Genomic DNA, 20,412 nt, shown 5'->3' with positions numbered 1-20,412 from the left:
AGTGTGCTCTTTGCAATTGCCAGGGCTAGGCCGGCAGATAGAGACAGTCATGCAGAGAAAACAAATGTCTCTGGAATATGACCTTACTCTTTTTGGGGCAAGACCACTCTATTTCAGATTGCAATGGTTAAGGACTCTGGCTCCATAATGAAGCAGGGATCAAGCTGTATGCCTCTGCATGTTTTGCACTGGCAGTTGCTCCTTATGTTTTATGTTTTGTGCCAGCTGTTTATGTATCTCCGGCTACCTATTCTTTCACTTTTTTGGTAGGCTTCCTAATATCTATGTGGGTTGTTATTAGCCTTCATGAGGTTGAATTTCTTGAAGAAATGTATGGTACAAATAACATCCTGTCCTTTACTATGAAACCAGATTTGGTTTATTCTTTATTTCCATTGTTTTCAAATGTCTATTACAGTACCTGCAGAGAAACGTGAGAATGTCTCTAAGGACATCTAAATGGCATTATTAAAGTGAGAATATAATGGCTGGGTTATCATCATGATTTGTTTTCCAAACTTATTTGAATTAATATGGTGGGATTTGAAAGTTCTGAAATTTCATACTGTAGCCTTTAATATTTTTTCACAGGATTCATGTATCAGCAATTTAAGTTTTATGTCCCTGTAGGAAGACCATGCTAAATCCTTTCTCTTCCTCAGTATGACAGCAATGCAAAGCCATGAAAATATTTCAGGTTGAGGACTGAATGCAACAAGGGTTATAGAGCCTGGCCTGTGAAGCAGGCTTGGAAGAAATGCTACGCAGCAACAGCGAGCTTCCACGTCTCAGGGAATTGTTCCAGATTTTGTATGGCATCCAGCAGCCCTTAGAATGTCAAAGATAGGTCTGACTTGTCTGCTGTAAGACAAAAGTTTCTTTATAAGATCAGTATCCCACATTCTCAAATTTGCTAGTGCAGAACCAACACGTCACCCACAACTTCGCAAAAATTTTATACCTGCTTCCCACTTTCCACATCTAGGATTTTGCACATCACTATTTCTCAGGAAGCATACGGTGCTACATTTCTTGTTGATCAAGATGCCTCTTTTTTTCAAATCCAATAATTCCACTGCCAAACTTTTTATTCTCTAAACATATTTTTATTGTGCCAGGCATAAAGCAGTACTTATATTTCCTCTAAATTATCTGGTATTATCATACTTGCCTCAAACAATTTTCTAATTTACTCCAGTAGTGAACTTATCTGCAGATCATATTCAGTTATTGTTTCTTTCCCCTTACCCTTGGTTTACTGTTGTAAGAACAAGTGTACAGAAAATGAGTTTTCCTCTACCTAACCCCCTTCTAATATTAGAAAACACAACAGTGAAAAAAAGAAGGAGGTCAGCATGTGGCTATAAAACCAAAGCAAATTTTTCTTTTGAAGTCTTTCCTTTATCATAACTATCACTTAAATGGGCTGGCTGATGGTAATCTGGAGTTGCTTTCTGCAGTTATGAAAACTCAAAAAAACCCCAAAAGACAGAAAAGATCAATTTCATACAGCATCTCATACTCACATCACCCTTTCCATCCAAGTTATAGAACTGCTCTGAATTTCCTTGTTTTGCACCCAGGACAAATTTTAAATAGAAATATTTAAAGTTCTAATTCTTTCTTGTAATCAAGTGCATGTTTCAACATTAGATGTTTTGACCTCCATTGACAAACAGCTTTGACCAAATTTAAACCAAATCACTTTTAATTCAAAGTGTTTGTCCTAAGATACCTAACCTCAAGGTTTAGAGTTTCAAAGGATTTAACAAAACATCCCTCTCTCATCACTGTGAAGCTGCCACTCTAAAAATGCATGCACAGATACTTGGAGCAGACACTGCAGGTAAAAATGACAGATTAATACATTATTTTATTTTATTTTATTTTATTTTATTTTATTTTATTTTATTTTATAATAACTCTATTTATTTTTCTTTAACACATACTGAAGCCAAGAATCAAATGCAACTCTTTCTTACTAACAAATTTGATTATTGCAACATGAGAATTTTTCACTTTTTCTTCAAAGTATTCCTCATGGAATGACTAAAAACTTCCAATCCAATTGTGAAGGAGAGCTACTTTCACCTTCACTTTGTCGTCCTTTTCTATTAAGGAGAGGAAAAAACAATATTAATGTTGCAATGGCCAATGACCATTACGCACTTTAATGGGCTCTATCCTGAGAAAGCCAAATTAAATAAGGGCTCTTCCAACTCATGATTGCATTAAAATGTTTGTTGGCAACAACAGTCAGAGCTGGATCTGATACACGATAACACAGTCGCAAAAGAAAAAATATACTGGGGCACCTGCTTTTCCTCTAGACAATGTCAGTACTTCCAGCTGACCTAGATGTTGTGTAGCTATAAAGATTCCTGTATTACTTCAAGTTGTAAACATTTTCTTAATTTTCACACTATATATCAATACATGTCACTATTATTATTAATAACAAGAACACTGTTTTCCAAATTTTTCATTAGATGTAAAAGCTTTCCTAAAAGAAAAAAAGGAAAAATGAAGTACACAATCAAATTAATCAAATCATAGCAATATGCAAAGAAATACTAGGGTTTGTTATCCACATACTTACTTGTGACCCATTTCATGGGCAATGGTAAAAGCGAGATTCAGCCCATTATCCTCTGCAATTATACATCTTCGTTTTTCACTGCACATTCCACTCAGATATGCTATACCTAGGAAACACAACCACAACATTAAATTTTTTGTTATTACTAACTGTGTGCATCACAGCATTATTGACCCCAAACAGGTCTGAAACCTTACTGTGGTCAGAGCCATCTAAGTATATGAACAGATATCTGACAAAGGTTTATTTACTCATAAGCTACAATGATTATAGCACAGAAGTGGATAAAAGAGAGCAAAGAAATTGCAAGCAGTGGTAGTATTACCTGATAGTAATATTACTTGATTACATAGACTGCAATGTGCAGAAAATGTATTCTTCAAAAGCACTGCTAGGTACCTTAATGAGATGTGAACACATATATGATTATAGATACTACTGTAAATGAAAATAGACTTCTACAACAACAGGGCACAAATCTGAACAGGTAGTTCCTCTGACTCAGAAGAACAGAATGCAAAGCACTGAGCCATGCTGCTACATTATCACTGTTAAGTACTGATACAGCGTTCAGCATGTTCATGATTTTAAAAGTGTGTAAAAGAGTCAGGTGTCACAGAACTAGAAGATTTCATAGGAGACTGCAGCCTGACAAACATATTCATTGTAGATGCTATAATGCCTCTACTATATAATACTTAAGTTTTCAAAACAGAGAAGCCTGAATGGTAGGTTTTGAGTTCAAGTTCAGATTCTAGAAAGTAGAATGTCTGTAGTTGTAAAAAGTCAAGGAATATGTAGCTTAATCTGAGTAATGGTAATTTTTTTCAGGCTACAGATACATTTAGCAGGGACCCATTGTCACTCATTGTTTGACGTTTTGGAGTAAGCAATCAAAACACTGTTTCAAGTGTTTGGCCTTCTTCCCAGGAGTATCCTTTCAATGGAATGGTGCCCTCTGGATCAACATGTCTGCTGGATGTTTGCATGTAAAGGTCAAGTTTGAAATGTTTGACAGTGTTGGAAATTTAGTCATAATTATCATTCTAAGTTAACAAGATAACATTAATTCTTCTTATACTCCAAGAATTTGTCAGTCTCTGAGCACAATGCCACATCCACAACTAGCCTGGCAGTGCTGCTCTCAGCAGAGCTGGCTGAAAGTTTTTGGACACAGAACTCCCATGACAAAAAGTGTTGTTCAGGACTGAACAAAACAATTACAAATCAGATTTGAATAAGGCAGAATATTTCAACTTTTACTATTTCTTTCCAAAGAAGGAAGAAAAAATTGAGAAGAGGTAAAAGTAATTCGGGATATAAAAAAGGCAAAACATATTCAAAGCAAAAAAACCTGAAGTCCTTCAAATGACACCTCATGCTAAACGTAGGTATCATTTATATTAACTCTATTGAAAATAAGACACATAAGAAACACTCTGAAATGTAATGTTTTATTTCAAATATTATGCCTCAGTGGCTGAAATAAAAAGAAAAATATTTCTAAAACCATCTTGTACCTTGTAGTTCCACAATTCCATGCATTTTCTTTCAAGTTTTGATGACCAAACTGAAGAAGATCAAGCTGCTTTTAATAATGTAGCTGTAAGTAGTAGAGCTGATAACAATACCAGAAGCAGACATCAGCCAACACTAATGAATTTAAAAAGTGCTAAAACAAAATAGGAAAATTACTCTTGTCATAGACAAAATCCAGTGCTCCATTTTGAAGTGTTGTGGGCATTCCTATTACTATAATGCAAATTGTTCAGAAATACCTTCCTTACTGTGCTGGTTTTGCCTGGGATGGAGTTAATTTTTCTTGCAGTAGCTGGTAAGGGGCTATGTTTTGGATCTGTGTTGGAAACAGCGTTGATAACACAGGGATGTTTTCGTTACTGCTGAGTAATGCTTATCCAGAGCCAAGCCCTTTTCTGCCTCACACCACCCCACCAGCGAGTAGCTGGGGGTGCACAGGAAGTTGGGAGGGGACACAGCCAGGACCGCTGACCCCAACTGACCAAAGGGATATTCCAGACCATATGACGTCAGCAACAAAACTAGGGGGGAAGTTGGCAGGGGGGAGCGCTGCTTGGGGACTGACTGGGCATTGTTTGGTTCGTCGTGAGCAACTGTTTTCATTTGCATCGCTTGTCTTTACTGGGTTTTATTTCTCTTTGTTATTTTGCTTTTTCATTACTATTATTATTACTGTTACTACTACTATTTCAATTAGTAAATTGGTTTTATCTCAACCCATGAGTTTTCTCACTTTTACCCTTCTGATTCTCTCCCTCCATTCTGCTGGAAAGTAGCGAGCAAGTGACTGTGTGGTGCTTTGCTGCCGGCTGGGGTTAAACCATAATGCTTACTGATGATGGCTATTCTCAGTTCGATAAAACCTACTTGCTGTGATCTACAGAAAGAGAATTCCCAAACCTCCTTCTACCTGTTGATGCTGAGTACTAACTGAAAACTGTCTGACACTAGTTTTCTGTAGGGAAAAAAAGTCCCTGAACCTTCTTTTGACCTCTAAAATGGCAGGTTCAAGTACATTAGCAGTGTCTTTCCATACAACAACATGACTACTACCAGTTGCTGTATATTATCCTGCCTGCCCCAAAAGAATAATTTATTTCCAAAGAACTACACACATTCCAAGTTTCACATCTATTCTGCAGAAGAAGCAGTCAGCAGTAGTAGGGATTTTCAACAGTACTCCATATTTATCACCAATACTGGTTTTAGACTTGGCATTCCTTGAAGGGAATTGATTATGTTTAACCTTTTAAAGTGTAACATACAAAATATCAAACCTGCATTTCATTTAGATTAAATTAGATTTCTGATTCTAGAAAAGCCCAAAAGCATCAAATGCAATTAACGCTTTATGACTTTTCCCATATTAAACAAAGTCAACATCATATGTGGAAGCCACATCCAACAGCAGCTACTGGGTGTAAATCAGTCAACTACTAGCCATGAACTAGTTTCATGTCTTGTCCTTGGTTATTAATTTCACATGTAGAGAAAAAGAAACTGACTTCACTAAGATGCTGCTCTTGCTTAGTTGTCTCTGCATTAGGTAAGAGAAGAAATTTCTTCTTTAAATATATATGTGTTCACTGCAGCTTCCTGTAGCTTATCAACACAGCTGGAACTGTTCCAAGGTTAAATCCACAAGAAAAAAACCCCAAGAATGAACAATTGCTTCATTGTTATGATTAAGGTACTCCTAGTGAATTCCACAGTCTCAACACATGGCTTTAAATTAATACACTTAATATCTGAAAAATATTGGTTAGAAAGCGTAACATCATCTCACTGCCAATTGAAGGAAGGATCCTGTTATTTATCTATGAAGCAAGCTGTGTTTTGAAATAAAAAAAGCACTGAATAAATACATGTCAAATGTAAAATATTAAAATTGCCTCACACTGTAGATAACTATTTATCAAGTTAATTCAGAAGAAAATACATGCAATATCAATTAAGAGTAAAGTTTTACCATTGTGCCCTAGAAAAACCACGAGTGACTACATTTTCTTATTAAACATGTAAATATCCAATTAAGTACATGCTGCTTCAGAAAAGCAGAACTTTTACCAAAGTCATAGCAGTGGTTTATTGCTACTACTACCATTACTGCTACCTATAGAGACAGGTATTTCATGCTACAAAATACATCTTCTGGTTTCTTAATGAACATCCTCATCACATCATCAATCTATTTATTTTTTCAAAGTAGGCACACATTTACAACTTCTCTGTTGAAAAGCCATGGTTCAGCTCACAGGGATGTTACACAAAACACATTACCAACTAAAGTATCCAAACAAATTTGTCAGCTTTACCTACTCATTCATGGCCTGCTGCCCATAAGATAAATCCACTACCTATATTTAAAGGCTACTGTCAGCATTGCCCACAGGAACAAAAACTCCACAACAACAAACCCAAAAATCACATTAAGAAATATGCAGTCAGACATACAAACATTGCTCTTTCTTACAGTGACCATACAATATGTAAGTATGACTTGAATATGTCTGCATTTGTAATATTGCATTCTAAAAGGATAGAGAATGGTTATTATTCTTCCCTTTACAGCGATCCAATGAAATGGAGTTCATGTTCTGAAAGTCTTAATCACACAGATTTGTCACTTAGCACATTTTAATTTCTTTTCTTCCAGACTTGAAACTTGTTTTCACAACACATTCAAACTTGGTTTGTCATGCCATTAGCTATGCGCTTATTCTGAATCCTTTCCCTCATACTTGCTCCAAAATCTACTTGCTAATTTTGGATGATCTTAAAAGAGAGAGAGACTCTGCTACATACCACTAGTTTCATCTATTGATATCACCTGGATATTATCTCTACACATTCCTGAGCTAGTTCACAGCTTCTGTTTTGGGAACAGTAATGTTCAGTCCAATAGACTTTTTTTCCTAGATTATAAGACAATAATGACCATAAAAAATACAGAACAAAGTTCCTGTAACATATTATTTGATGAAGAGGGATAGGGGATCACTCAGATATCCCTTCTACTACTGAATTTCCAGTTCACAGGAAACCAAAATTCCATAAAAACCACATTCTGTTTCCAACAGTTGGAAACAAAAGCTGAAAGAACTGAAAAGAGAGGCATATGTTTGTATAGCACTGTTCGGGGGGGGGGGGGGGGAAGCATTTTGATTTTAAAGCATTTATTAATGAAGGAGCATGTTATATTCTCAGGAATCTAGGGATAGTATGCCCCTTGTTGTGCTAGGTATCCACCAGTAAAAATTCTCAAATTTGAGCAAGATGAAAAACAGTAAAACAGAAAAGATTCCCAGTGCCTATTGCATTCCCTGTCATCTAGGTAAAATAATGAAGCACACTATTACTACTGAATGCGCATTAGATATAATTTGAAGAATACTGAAACTGTTCATGAACTTCATGAACAATGGATCTATTTTATTAAATTAGTATACATACAACTGATATTCCTTAAGCACATACTATGAATAAAAGTGCTATTTATGTATGGAATTTTCTTCTAAAGTTTCTACACCAATCTTCATAAACAGTGGTATAAATCACTGATGAAATATAGGTAAGCCTGAACTGTATAGAAAACATGCAGAAAAACTCATGATGATTTGAATCACAAACTTGCACCCAGAAATCTTTAGCCTTCAGAAGGTGCCATGCAGCCTTACACTCCTGATAGCATGACGTTAGTCCTTAGTTTGAATTATTGATGATGCACAAACCTAGCAAGAAACTGCAATAGTTTAATACCCACATACATCTGGCTTTTGATTCAAACATAAGTATTTTAAATTTGAACTGGCAAATTAATGGGCCTGTGAGCATAAATGATAGTGCTTAACTAATCTAACAAATGGGTTTTTTTAGCAGCCTAGATGCTTTTCTTAAGACGCAGGAGAAAAAAGCTGACACACTTGAAAGTTTAATTAGCACAAGGTGCTCTGAAGAGAGTCCCAGACACTGAGGACTGCCAGGAAAAAAAAGTCTTGTCAGTCATCAGTGAATTAGCAGCCCTTTAAGCATGGCAGGAATCAAAACACAGTTAACAACAGGAATTTCAAATGCAAACAGAAAAGGCTAGAAATATTTATTTTTTTCTTTTTAAAGTGAGAAAGATTGAGTGATGATAACTCTACCTACACGTGTGTGTGTTTGTATATATACAAATGCACATACACACCAATGCAAGACATTAGAAAAACAATGGGATAAAACCAAATAACCTTCTGCATTTCATGCAAACTACATCTTAGAAAAACTAATGCTTCCAGAAAAATACTTTATCAATATCTAGCAAGTATTTGATTTTATCTTTCAGAATAGACTATTAAGCTCACTTGTCTCCCTTTAAACAAACTGCTGCAATTTAATCCTTAGGCTGAGGAAAAAGTCTAAGAATGGGTAGGGCATATCAATGTATGTTCTGAATGTGTGATTGTACAGTTTTAGGTCCTCAGTTCTTGCACCTTATGAACAGTCCACAGATGTCTAATAGGTTACAGAGATGGGATAACAGAAGTGCTGGAAGACTGTAGTACAATTTACTTTTAGTATGATTTTCTTTTTAGTATAATTTTCTTCTAAAACACAATCCACATGGAAAACACTTCTCTCAAGATGCGTCACTGACATATTACATGGCCCAGAGGTCTACTTGGACTAATGTTCTGTCCTCAACAGTGGCCAACAGAAAACACTTATGGAGATAATACACAACTGAGACATACTAAATTTTCCCTATGTCCACTCCTGGCCTTTGTTGACAATTGTCATAGAGATCCCTAGAGTTAACGGCTGCATCCATACTGTAATCTTGAACAGCCACCAAAGCATTTATTCTCTGAATTTGGCTATTCCTTCTTAACCTGCATCAGAGTTTGGGTCCACAACATGTGATGGAAAATAGCTCCAGAGTGTAATTGTGCATAACAATACATTTTTCTCTTGTGATGAAGACTGCATAGGGGGTATTCTAACTCAAATAAAAAGCTCTGTTCATCTATTCAAAGCTATCTATGCCTTCCTAGATCTCTGTGAGCTATCCCAATTACAAACTGAGAAGCTCTGGAAATTTAGCGACTCCTCAAGCAGAAGCCAATCACACCTTCTTAACATCTTATAGCCCTCTGCATACATTAACTACTCTTGTTCTACTACAGTCTTTCTGACAAAAGTGGTTACAGTCAAAAGGTCAGTTTGATCCATTATTCTAACTTCCTCATGGCATGATTTGCATGAACTATCATTCTAGATATTTGTTTTACATGGCATAGAAAATTATTAATAATCTTGATCTACATTTACAAGCTTAACTTTTGGACAGAAGCAGAAAAGTCTATCTTTAGGACTTACACAATCAAGACTTTCAGTCCTTATGTAAGAGTGCCTTATGAAAGCTTCATGGAACTCTGCTGTATACAATCAAATAAGACATGACTTTGAAGAGGAGACATGTCACTTCTTTGGCAACAAAACTGAATGGGGCTTTCTAAAGTAAAGCAGAAGCTTGTTACTTAAAAAGCCAGAAATGGGTTTCAAGCTGAGCACCAGCCATTTCAGAACAGCTCTCACCACATACATGCATAAATAAATTCATCTGGAGGATATGCTTTTCACTGATGCATTGGACAGACATAACAGACACAGTTTACTTCAAATAAGTATCACATGCCTCAGATTAAAGTGTTGGTGCCCATTTCCTACCATAAAACTCTCTGTACATTGACAAAACTCTTGTTACTCTACAGACAAGATGGGGAGATGATAGTGAACGCTGTGGTACACCACAAGAAGTATTTTTAACAACTCAAATGTGCTTTCTGTGTTTTCCAACTTGTTCTACAATTACATTTGCTTTACAGGTGGGCAATGTGACAATGTTGTTTTGCAGTCTTTCAGGCTGTATCTGTAGCTTTCTCTACCAACACTTCCTGGGGATCATATTTTTTCCTGGGGCAAAATTGATCAGGGAAAGCTATTTGTGTGAACTAGCCATTTCCAGTCCTCATGATATCTAAGCATATGGCACTTCTGATCTTGGGATTAGCTGTAGCAAAACAGGAACAAGAATTTATTCTACAGAGAAAAGTTTTTATTATTGTCCATTACTTTCTTATAAACATATACAGCATAAAAAAGACCATTAGGAAGAAATATATTTTAAAACATTATGCTAGATAGAAAAAAGCGGAGCTTGAATTCTGCTTTTCTTTGATAGTGCGAACCCTAACCTAGAAGCTAAGGAAAGACTGCTATTAATGGATCATCACTATGACTAGAAAATACGTAAACCAAAGCTTGCATTTTCCTTTTACTTATTTACCTTTGTGACCAGATACACCACTATTCCAGATTGGCACCTACAGTTGCATAAAGTGTTACCAGATGGTATGTCTGCATGTGGTATGGTCTATTCCTTTGACTAATTGTGTCTACATTTCTGTGTACATATATATATATACACTTTTCTTTTTTTCTGCTCTCGATCCTTATTTAGCCCATCTTTCATTTTTCTTTTCCACACCTGCTTTACTTAAATAAACTTATTTTTTTTTAAAAAAAAGTTTACCTTTTTGTGTCTGGTCAATAAACTCCTAAAACAGAAGAAAGTTCAAATCAGATGGGCAAGGGCAATGTGCTTATGAAGCTGAAGGAAGAATGTAGGGAGTGACTGACCACAGCTGTTGCAAAGAAAGCTAAACTTACCTCAACAGAAAAGGCACTGGAGAGTTTGTTTTAGATAAATGCCTGCATCAGTTCAGTGATCAATTGCTTGTGTAAATGTTTTTCCCAAGTTAATCAAAACAGTGTGAATGGCTTCTTGAGTTAGCCAGCCTAGCAAGGGATAAGTGCGTACGTGCTCAGGCCAACAGAGAGTATAAAAACTGAATAACTGACAAAATGAACTTTGAACAGAGCACTGGGCGTGAGCTGACTTTAACTTACATATCCCTTCCCAGCACCTGGGGATGCCCAGCATCATGATGGTGAGCATATAAAGGCTGGTAGTGGGAATCAGGTTTGTACTGTGATCCAACTGTATATTGCAATGGCTATACTGTGTTTGCACTGTGATATCAGTACATTACAGTGTCACTCTGCCAAATCGAAATTCCATGTAACATCGAATATCTTCAGATAAATCAATTTTGTTTTAAACCTCCTCATGTGGAATCTGTAATAAAGCCTAGTGAGATTGGATTCTGATACTCTTGCATTTCATTACTCCCCACAGAGGATATTCTTTCAAATGATGGAAGTAAAAGTAATACTGATCTACACAGCATGCATACAGAATTAGCCTTTTCTAAAATATATTTTCTTGCCTATTGTTTTCAATTTGAGTCACGTTCTGTTCAGTTGCTGGAAACTAACCTCGTGTCAGAGCATATGGTAGGTCTTGAACCTGTCAGGAATCAAGTAGAACTGCTATGAACATCTGGGATATGAAGTGGCTATCTGTGTTTAACAGTGCCACACAAAAGCCTGAGAGATGGAGGCATTCTTGAAAGTGGGAAATTCTCTGCAATGTTCTTCAAAGAGAAAAATTATTATTAAGATGCATTTTAAAATGAATGTAAAAACGGATAACAAGGGAGAATTATCAGGCCTACATATTTCCTTCTAAAACATTTTTGAGAAATAAACCATAAATATGCAAACAAATATCTTAGATAATTAAACAGCCTGATGAACATTCGATGACTTATATCTGGTATTGTCCATTTAAAAATCTGTAAGGAATAGATGGCATAGACTTACTGTCACAAGTATTTAAAACCAGTTATCTTTCAAAGAAAGAGAGGAACAAGTTAATTTTCTAGCCCAGTATAAATACTTTATGCAAAACTTTTTAGAAGCTTGCATGTTGAGGCTTCTGCTACAATATGACTTTAAAAGGAAAAGTAGGAATTGAAGACTCTACGCTGAATTCTAAGGGAGGTACCTTTGCCAAAAAGACAAGTGAAATTTTAGTTTGCCAGTAATACCAGAGTAGCACAAGAAATGACAATTTGAATACTTGCTAGCATTAAGAAACACAAACTGACCTAATTTTATGAAGATGACCTTTTCTAATAATGTTACAGTTTTGCTATTGTATACGTTCTTGCCATGGCCAATTGTTTAAATTACTTTTTTTTTTTTTAATAAGCAATATTTTAAACATACTTTTCTAAAAATAATGTACAGAAAGGCTTGGTTGATTTAAAAATATTTTAAATATCTGGAATACATTAAAGAACCCCAATATTTTATTTTAAAGTATATTAAAAAAGCCTCATAATTTAACGTCAAGGGCCCCAGTCCAAGGAAACAAGAAGCACAGTGCGCATAACAGCATGTTTATGAAAATGCTGATGTAAGGGCAGACTTTAGACTTCCAGTACCATGTAGGTACTTTAAAAGTTCCCCTAGTTTTCAAGATCAGTTTTGAGGTAGTCTCTATTTTCGGAATGGAAATTTTACGTACCTTCTGTAACCTTAAAAAAATTGTGCTGACCTTAAAACTTAAGCATATATGTCATTTCAAGATGATTAAATGTTTTCTGTAATTTGTCAAAAAAAAAAAAAGGCAGAAAATACTTATTGCATTCCTATTTTAATGCAAATGCTATAATTTTGGAACTGTCTCTTGTCTGTTATTCTGCTTCTGAGAAAATCTGACTCTTCCCCTAAGAAATGGCATGAATAGAATTTATCCTGCATAAAATAGTCCAATTTGTTGTCGGAACTCCTTCCACTGCTGTGTGACTTCACTAAAATGTTTTAAAATACTGTAAACCTATAACTCTGAACACTTGGGTCAAAATATGTTAGCATCACAGAGTAAAATATATAACAGAGGTAATTAACAATTATGTCACTCCACCCAAACAGTGAAAATATTCACCCAGGTGCTTATCTCTTTTCTTGCCTTCCTGACATCTGGCTTTCAATTCTCACATTCGTAAAATGTGCAGCTGGTGAAGTTGTCCCCATGTTCTGTACATCTATGCACATTGCAATGCTTTTGAATTCACCTCTCGTCTCATTCCATTAAATCTTTTTTTTTTTTTTGTGAACATGCTTCCAAGCCTTGTGTAACATCAACTCCCCTTACCGATTTGATCTACTCACAATACATCACCGATGCTTTTCCTAGTCTTACAAAGGTTCCAGCCTTGACACCCCATTAAGCTTATTTTCCTATAATTTAATTTCTGGTGCCTTCTCTCCCTTGTCTTGGTACCATTCTCTGTGCAACAAATCGATGTGAAATCACTTATAAGACCATAACATTGTCAATCTAACACAACTTCTTTAGACCTATTTTTATTTCAACAACAAAATATGAGGAAAACATGTTTGTCTTGCTTTCTTTTGTAATTTATTATTTTACAACCATGTTATGGAAAAGACACTGTGTGGTAGTACCATAAAATTGTTCCTTGACAAACAGTGCTTCAGCACAGTAACACATTTCCTCATTTTCTGCAATCTGGGTGATTCATGTAAAAGATTTCTCATGCTTTCATGAGGTAATCAAGGTAAAAGTGATATTAAAGTGATTGTTTTACTGTTGTTGAGACCCCACTTAAAGAAAATATTTTGGATTTTTTTTTTTTAAAGCATCTGCAGTCTCTTATGTGAGACAAGGGGATTGAGAGAGGCATTAGTCTGCTTTTTGTTTGTTTTTTTTTAGAATAATCTCTTACTCTATGGCCAAGGGTTTGAAGTTTGTGCCCTTTTAAGTTTTTCATGTGAAGAGATTATACTCTGTTTCACTATGACAGAGATGCACTATAAAAAAAATGACTGATCTTGGGACTGCTTACAGCACACACCAGCAGCACACCTTCTAGGAAAAGTGAATTAAAAAGCTAACTGTTCCTTTATACAGAAAACACTGTCTAGATGTGGATGGCTAGCTTAACTAGTATTTTTCTGACAAATGAGAACAAAGCCAGAGCTATCTTGAGAAGAGCCTTCCATAATGCCTCTTTTCAGCTAAAATTATTTGGTTGAAAATTACTATTGTTATCTCCACATATCCATCCTGTACTCCACCTTCATTAGCATAAGTAAGCATATATTGTTTCGTGCTGTGTTAGTACACATGATGAAAGTGGTTATGATGAAAGAGTCAGCACTAACTGATCAATGGTCCAAATCGTACCTGCACCCAATAAGTTTCTTCAAGACCATATCTCAACATCCTGGCAAACTGTTTCCAACTCAAAAATTCTCTGAGTTTATTGGGGTGGTCCTCAGGAAGTATGAAGTCTATGAAAGGCATTTGACACTGTCCTGCACGACATCCTTGCCTCTAAATGGGAGAGACATGTATTCGATGGATGGACCACTCAGTGGATAAGGAATTGGCTGGATGGTTGCACTCAAAGAGTTGTGGTCAACGGCTCAATGTCCAAGTGGAGAACGGTGACGAGTGGTGTTCCTCAGGGGTCGGTACTGGGACCGGCACTGTTCAACATCTTTGTCAACAACAATGGGATTGAGTGCACCCTCAGCAAGTTTGCTGATGACACCAAGCTGCGTGGTGTGGTCGACACACTGGAGGGAAGGGATGCCATCCAGAGGGACCTTGACAGGCTTGAGAGGTTGGCCCATGTGAACTGCATCAAGTTCAACAAGGCCAAGTGCAAGGTCCTGCACGTGGGTCGGTGCAATCCCAAGCACAACTAGAGGCTGGGCGGAGAATGGATTGAAAGCAGCCCTGAGGAGAAGGACTTGGGGGTATTGATTGATGAGAAGCTCAACATGAGCCGGCAGTGTGCGCTTGCAGCCCAGAAAGCCAACCATGTCCTGGGCTGCACCAAAAACCAGTATGACCAGTAGGTCGAGGGAGGTGGTCCTGCCCCTCTACTCTGCTCTTGCGAGACCACCCCTGGAGTGCTGCACCCAGCTCTGGGGGCCCCCGTACAGGAGAGACATGGAGCTGTTGGAACAAGTCCAGAGGAGGGCCACGAAGCTGATCAGAGGGCTGGAGCACCTCTCCTATGAGGACAGGCTGAGAGAGTTGGGATTGTTCAGCCTGGAGAAAAGAAGGTTCCGGGGGTATGTAATTGCAGCTTTCCAGTATCTGAAGGGGGCCTACGGGAAAGATGGTGAGGGACTGTTTATGAGGGAGTGTAGTGACAGGACAAGGGGTAATGGGTTTAAGATGAAGGAAGACCAATTTAGATGAGATGTTAGAAAGAAATTCTTTAGTGTTAGAGTGGTGAGGCACTGGAACAGGTTGCCCAGCGAGGTTGTGGATGCCCCATCCCTGGAAGTTCAAGTCCAGGTTGGATGGGGCTTTGGGCAACGTGGTCTAGTGGAGGGTGTCCCGGCCCGCAGCAGGGGATCTTTAAGGTCTCTTCCAACCCTAACCATTCTATGATTCTATGAAAGCAAGCTGCAAAGGCTGAGAGTATTAGGTCTTTCTTCTTTCAGGGAATCCATTATCCAAACTATGTTTACAAAGTCTATGAGATGCAAGGTAATCGAGAACTAGGGGAGGCTCCTGTATCTCACATGTGCAGCACTAGACTCTGACTAGTCTGACTAGTCTGACTAGCTTGCTCGAGCAAGCTGAATAAAGGATGACTCGATGAGAAACTCATGTTTTGTTCAGGGTAGGGTACCATCATCCTGAGAACATAAAACCTTCAGTACAGACTCACAACAGAATTAAAAAAGAATTTGTTCCCATTTAAGTGTTACAAAAGAGAGATGGATTCAAACAGAAAATCTGCCCAAGGGCATTCAAACGAAGAATGACTCTTGGCTCTGTCCCTCTGTTCCTTCCTGCTTCCTTGCACTTTTCCTTCTATTTTGACAACAGTTAGATGCAGTTGTATGGATCATCCACAGTTGTCTCTGCAAATACAGAGCTCCTCTTGTTTCCTCCTCTCTTAAAGGACCCATGTACCACTGCCTACCCATCCCATTCTTCAAAATCCAGAGAAAAATACACATTCATTACATGGTCTAATTCCATTACACTGATGTTTTTTTTTTTCCATTACGTAGCCATGGCACACAGAAACTGAAGCATTAGTCACGAGGAGCTACCTGATCTCTCTTATTTTGAAAAAAACATCAGTGCAAAATACTATGCAAGGTTGACTACTCTATTAAAATATAACTTTGCAAATATTTCTGTTGAAGGGATGAAAATACTATACACAAGCGTATCTACCAAGAGCTAAACACAGGACTGTAATATTAGAGAAACGACTGGCTAGCTGGATAACAGGTATACCTTACTTTACAGCCATATATTTTGCATGTCTTAAATTTGTCATGTTTGACACCAAATTTTATTTTTTGTTTTTAAAATGTAACTGTATGCATGAAATGAAGAGCAATTCTTTAGACAAAGTAATCAGAGTATAAATCAGTATTATAGCATAGATAGAAACTGATTATCGACGCAGGATTATTTAGTGTTGCCAAACCACATAATTTTATTATGAATGTACACAATATTTCATCTAAATGTTTTTCACATAAAAGCAAGCTATAAAAGAGGAGTACTGAAGCTCTAAAATCCATGAGACAATGAAATATATTTTTAAGAGCTACAGCTGCTTGGGCTTGATCAGTTTTTCAATACTTTGGATGAATAAAATGACACAGGATATAATTCACTGTTCAGTGCACTGAGAAGATCACTAAATCACTCATTCCTTTATCTCTTGTAGTCTGATTAGCTAAAACTATAAACTTCCTCCTGGTGAAAACATTTTTGACAGCAGAAACCTGAGCTTAGTTAAGCCATGCCCACTTCTGTCCTCTGCTTTGTGTCTCATCACCCTTCCCTAGCCTTGACGTGAGCATCTCTTGCATACCATGGCAGTATTGCTCTGATGTTTCACTGATTTTTCACTTTTGAATCTGGCATGCACAGCTGAAGGATTCGTACATGGAGTTACAAAGTACACGGTATTGACAAGACAAACACAAATTATTGTGATAATTAGCTTGCAGTTTCCTTTTGTTTTCTTTAACATAACGCAAATATGCACTTATAATATTACAGATCCTTTTGTCTTTGCTTGGGAATACCTTTTTCTGATGGACACAGGAGTTCTGCCTGTGAAAGAAATTCAAGTTCCAGCTCCAAGCACAAATATTCTCAATGCTATTAAGTGTCATGTTAAAATTCTTTACATATATTGTCTATTTTAAATCCCTTTAAGACAGAATTTTAAACATCTAAGTTGAGACTAAATACAGAAAACAATTCAAAATAAATACAACTATACTACTTCATCTAGGCAGACAGAGATGAAGTAGTATGATCTGTAGAAAATGACAAAGTTATATTACATTTTCACAGAAGGGATATGACTGCACATGAAATCAAAAAGAACTATGGATGCTACTGCAGCATATTACAGAACCACTTCCTGAGGTCAAGAAGCAAATTCAGCAATTGAGCATATAGTTGATTCTGCTGGGATTTAAACATATGTTAAGAACAATCATAGCATGTCACCTAAATGAGAAAGAGCACAACTGAATGTATCTGAACTGGAATGTGTAACAAGAATTAGACATGGGTCTTAATGTATGCAATAGTTGTTATTATAATGTAAGAAAAAAAAAATCGCTAACCTCAGAGATATTTTAAAAAAACCACAATATCTGAAAAAGGTGATTTCTTTAGTAACTGAGGAATGATTGTACCTTTAATACTACCTTAACTGTCCTGTGTTTATTTTTAATTTATAATTATTAAACAAATACTATTAATGACAACCATAAATACCAACACTATCATCAAATAAACAAAATTATCCTGCATATCAAATGTGTTAGACTGTTTCATGCTCAAAAATTATTATTCCTTGAACCAGACCCTCCATAGGCTAATGTAAGTTCAATACAGCTGTCATAGATTTTCTGAGCTCTATCTAAACTTTACTTAGAGGTTTCATTGTTAGGTTCTGAAGCTGGACGGAAACATGAAAATTAACCTTCTACTCTTCCTAAACACATTCAAAGGCCCTATTGTTTCCTAAGACAGATTATTAACACATACTTAGTAAGAAAGCAGTAAATTCTATGGTATAATCTGAAAACAATAACAGAAAAGATTTTTTTTCCCCTTCACTTTCAGCTCTCTAAATGCATTGGCTAACTACTTCGAAATACAAAAAATCCCCAAGACACACAACCCCCCCCAAAAAAAACCCCAAACCTGCCCGAAGCAGTAAATCCTCAGTGGTTTAAGCCTTGTTTTTAAGTGCGATAAATGGTTAGTAATTAAAAGCAAGCTCAGTGATAATGAAATTGCCATCAAAAGTCCATTCAGAGAGATTTGTTCTGTGTTACCCTACTACTGTTGAGATTAATTAAGCTTTAAAAACTGAAAATAAAACACTGTAAAAATAAACAATATCTAATCTGTTGTAGTCTAGTTATTTTGTGTCTGAGTTACAATACAGCTTGAAAACAAAGGTTTGGCTGCCTTGGTGTAAAAACCTAGCTTTCTGGTCTCACTGGAGTGTTGCCAGTTAGTCCAACTCAGTAAAACAAGAGGCAAAATAAGATGGGACTGAATCTCAAGAGTTTGGCTGGAATCAAGAATCTTAATAATCTTTAAAACTGAATTTAATATATATAGAAGAGGAATAAAGTTGAGGCTTGCAATAGCAGATGTCTGGATTTGATGACTGAGCATGTGTATTGTAGTCCTATGTTCTGCTTTCCTAAGAAACTGCACCGAGCATGCATAATTCATTTGACATTTTATAATACATGATACAGACTAAATTCTATTTCTTTATTTTGGTTTGGTTTTACATTTATTGGAATTCACATCTAATTAGGTTCCCATTTGCTGTACTTACAGACATGTAACTTACTGGCAAAAGCAAGTTTTATTCTGTACAGTGTAGAAGTCGGAATTTCCCTGATGCTTTAAAAAACTCCTGTGTATTAAAGGTATTTGTATACCAGATGTACTGTACTATCATATGGAAATCAGTTCCTAGGGAACTTTTGTATTTCTACACTTCTGCATAGTTCAAATTCTACTAAATAAAATATCCTAGCAATGTCACAAGAGAAATCAATGTTGAGAAGCCACATGTGAATATTGTACTGAGGCAGTTGCAGCTACTGGATATGCACCTGAGCTACAGTACTTTTAACAAAAGCAAATGTCCATGAAGTGAAACTGAGTGAGATCTCTATGGCTAGCTTTTGCATAAAAGCACTTAAAAGATGTTCCTGCTTTCACTGTATGAGGTCCTTTATATACAGCTCAGTGAACCTATTATCATGATTTTGCTGTAAAAAAGAATGTTGTATGAATGTAAAATTGTATGTATTGTAAAAGTTATATGAATGGCTTAGACTGTTACACACTGGAAATCTCCATAGGAAGTCTTTTGCAGATTAAATGGTGAATGCACTTCTCTGAATGTCAGCAATCTTGCTGACAAAAATTATCTTTCCTTTACACAGGACATGTTTAGAGTATCTCCTGTTCAGGACATATTTTGTATTTTGGGTTAAACCAACTCAGAGGGCAAAACCTCAAAGCTTGCAATGCTCTTAGTGCTTTCACAAGTTTTTTGTAGCAGCGAGCTTGGAGATAGGTCAGAAAACATGTTTGACCTCGAAAGTTTAACAGACTGCAACTATGCCTTCACTGGGAGAAACTTGCTGTGATTGCTTCTCCTCACCCAGTCTGTCTGTGCTCCCACTCTGAATTCCCCATAGCAGCCACTGGGAGAGTAACATTCACAGCAAAAGAAACAAATTTAATTACACTAGTGATGTATATCAGAAAAAAATTCTGGGCACAGTGGTCAGCTGGAGGGCTATGTGTACATCTACAACTATGGGCAACTTCAGTCAACAGAATTTTAAAATGGCAACCTCAAATAGTATTTCTTTACTTAAAACATAACACTTTTCGCCAATATCCAACCTGACTGTATGCAATGCTAAAATGTTCCCCCAAACACATGTATGCACACACCTTACAAAACTCATCTTTCTAACCTCCACTGATTTCATTCTCTAAGCATGCCTCCTACACTTCCCTCTGCAAGATGGACAGGACTACGAAGCCCCCACTCCCACACCCTCTGCTATATATAGGGCAGAACCTACATATAAGTTCTATACTCCATCCTTTGTAGAAGTAGTTCTGGCCCACCCCCTAATTTCAGCCTTATCTGTCTTGTGGAGGAACCTGTTCCCAAAAGTGCATGTAAACGTTAGGACATACAGTGAATGGCAGCCCTCAGGGCTTACAGATTCTT

The 20,412-nt window shown here is 36.8% G+C and overlaps 1 protein-coding gene across 3 annotated transcripts in view; it reads right to left on the bottom strand.

Moving 5' to 3' along the window:
* Positions 1–20,412, bottom strand: part of ADAMTS19 (ADAM metallopeptidase with thrombospondin type 1 motif 19) — a 161,431-nt gene that overhangs the window by 73,824 nt on the left and 67,195 nt on the right. For all 3 annotated transcript variants that reach the window (XM_054809886.1, XM_054809888.1, XM_054809887.1), the window contains one exon: positions 2,600–2,705. In XM_054809886.1, the coding sequence (XP_054665861.1) occupies positions 2,600–2,705 (106 nt within the window). The remainder of the gene's footprint in view (positions 1–2,599; positions 2,706–20,412) is intronic.

This window comes from Grus americana, chromosome Z, assembly GCF_028858705.1.
Source record: "Grus americana isolate bGruAme1 chromosome Z, bGruAme1.mat, whole genome shotgun sequence".
Taxonomy (NCBI): Eukaryota; Metazoa; Chordata; class Aves; order Gruiformes; family Gruidae; genus Grus; species Grus americana.
The sequence above is the reverse complement of the archived record's forward strand: the minus strand, read 5'-3'. Positions and strand labels throughout refer to the sequence as shown.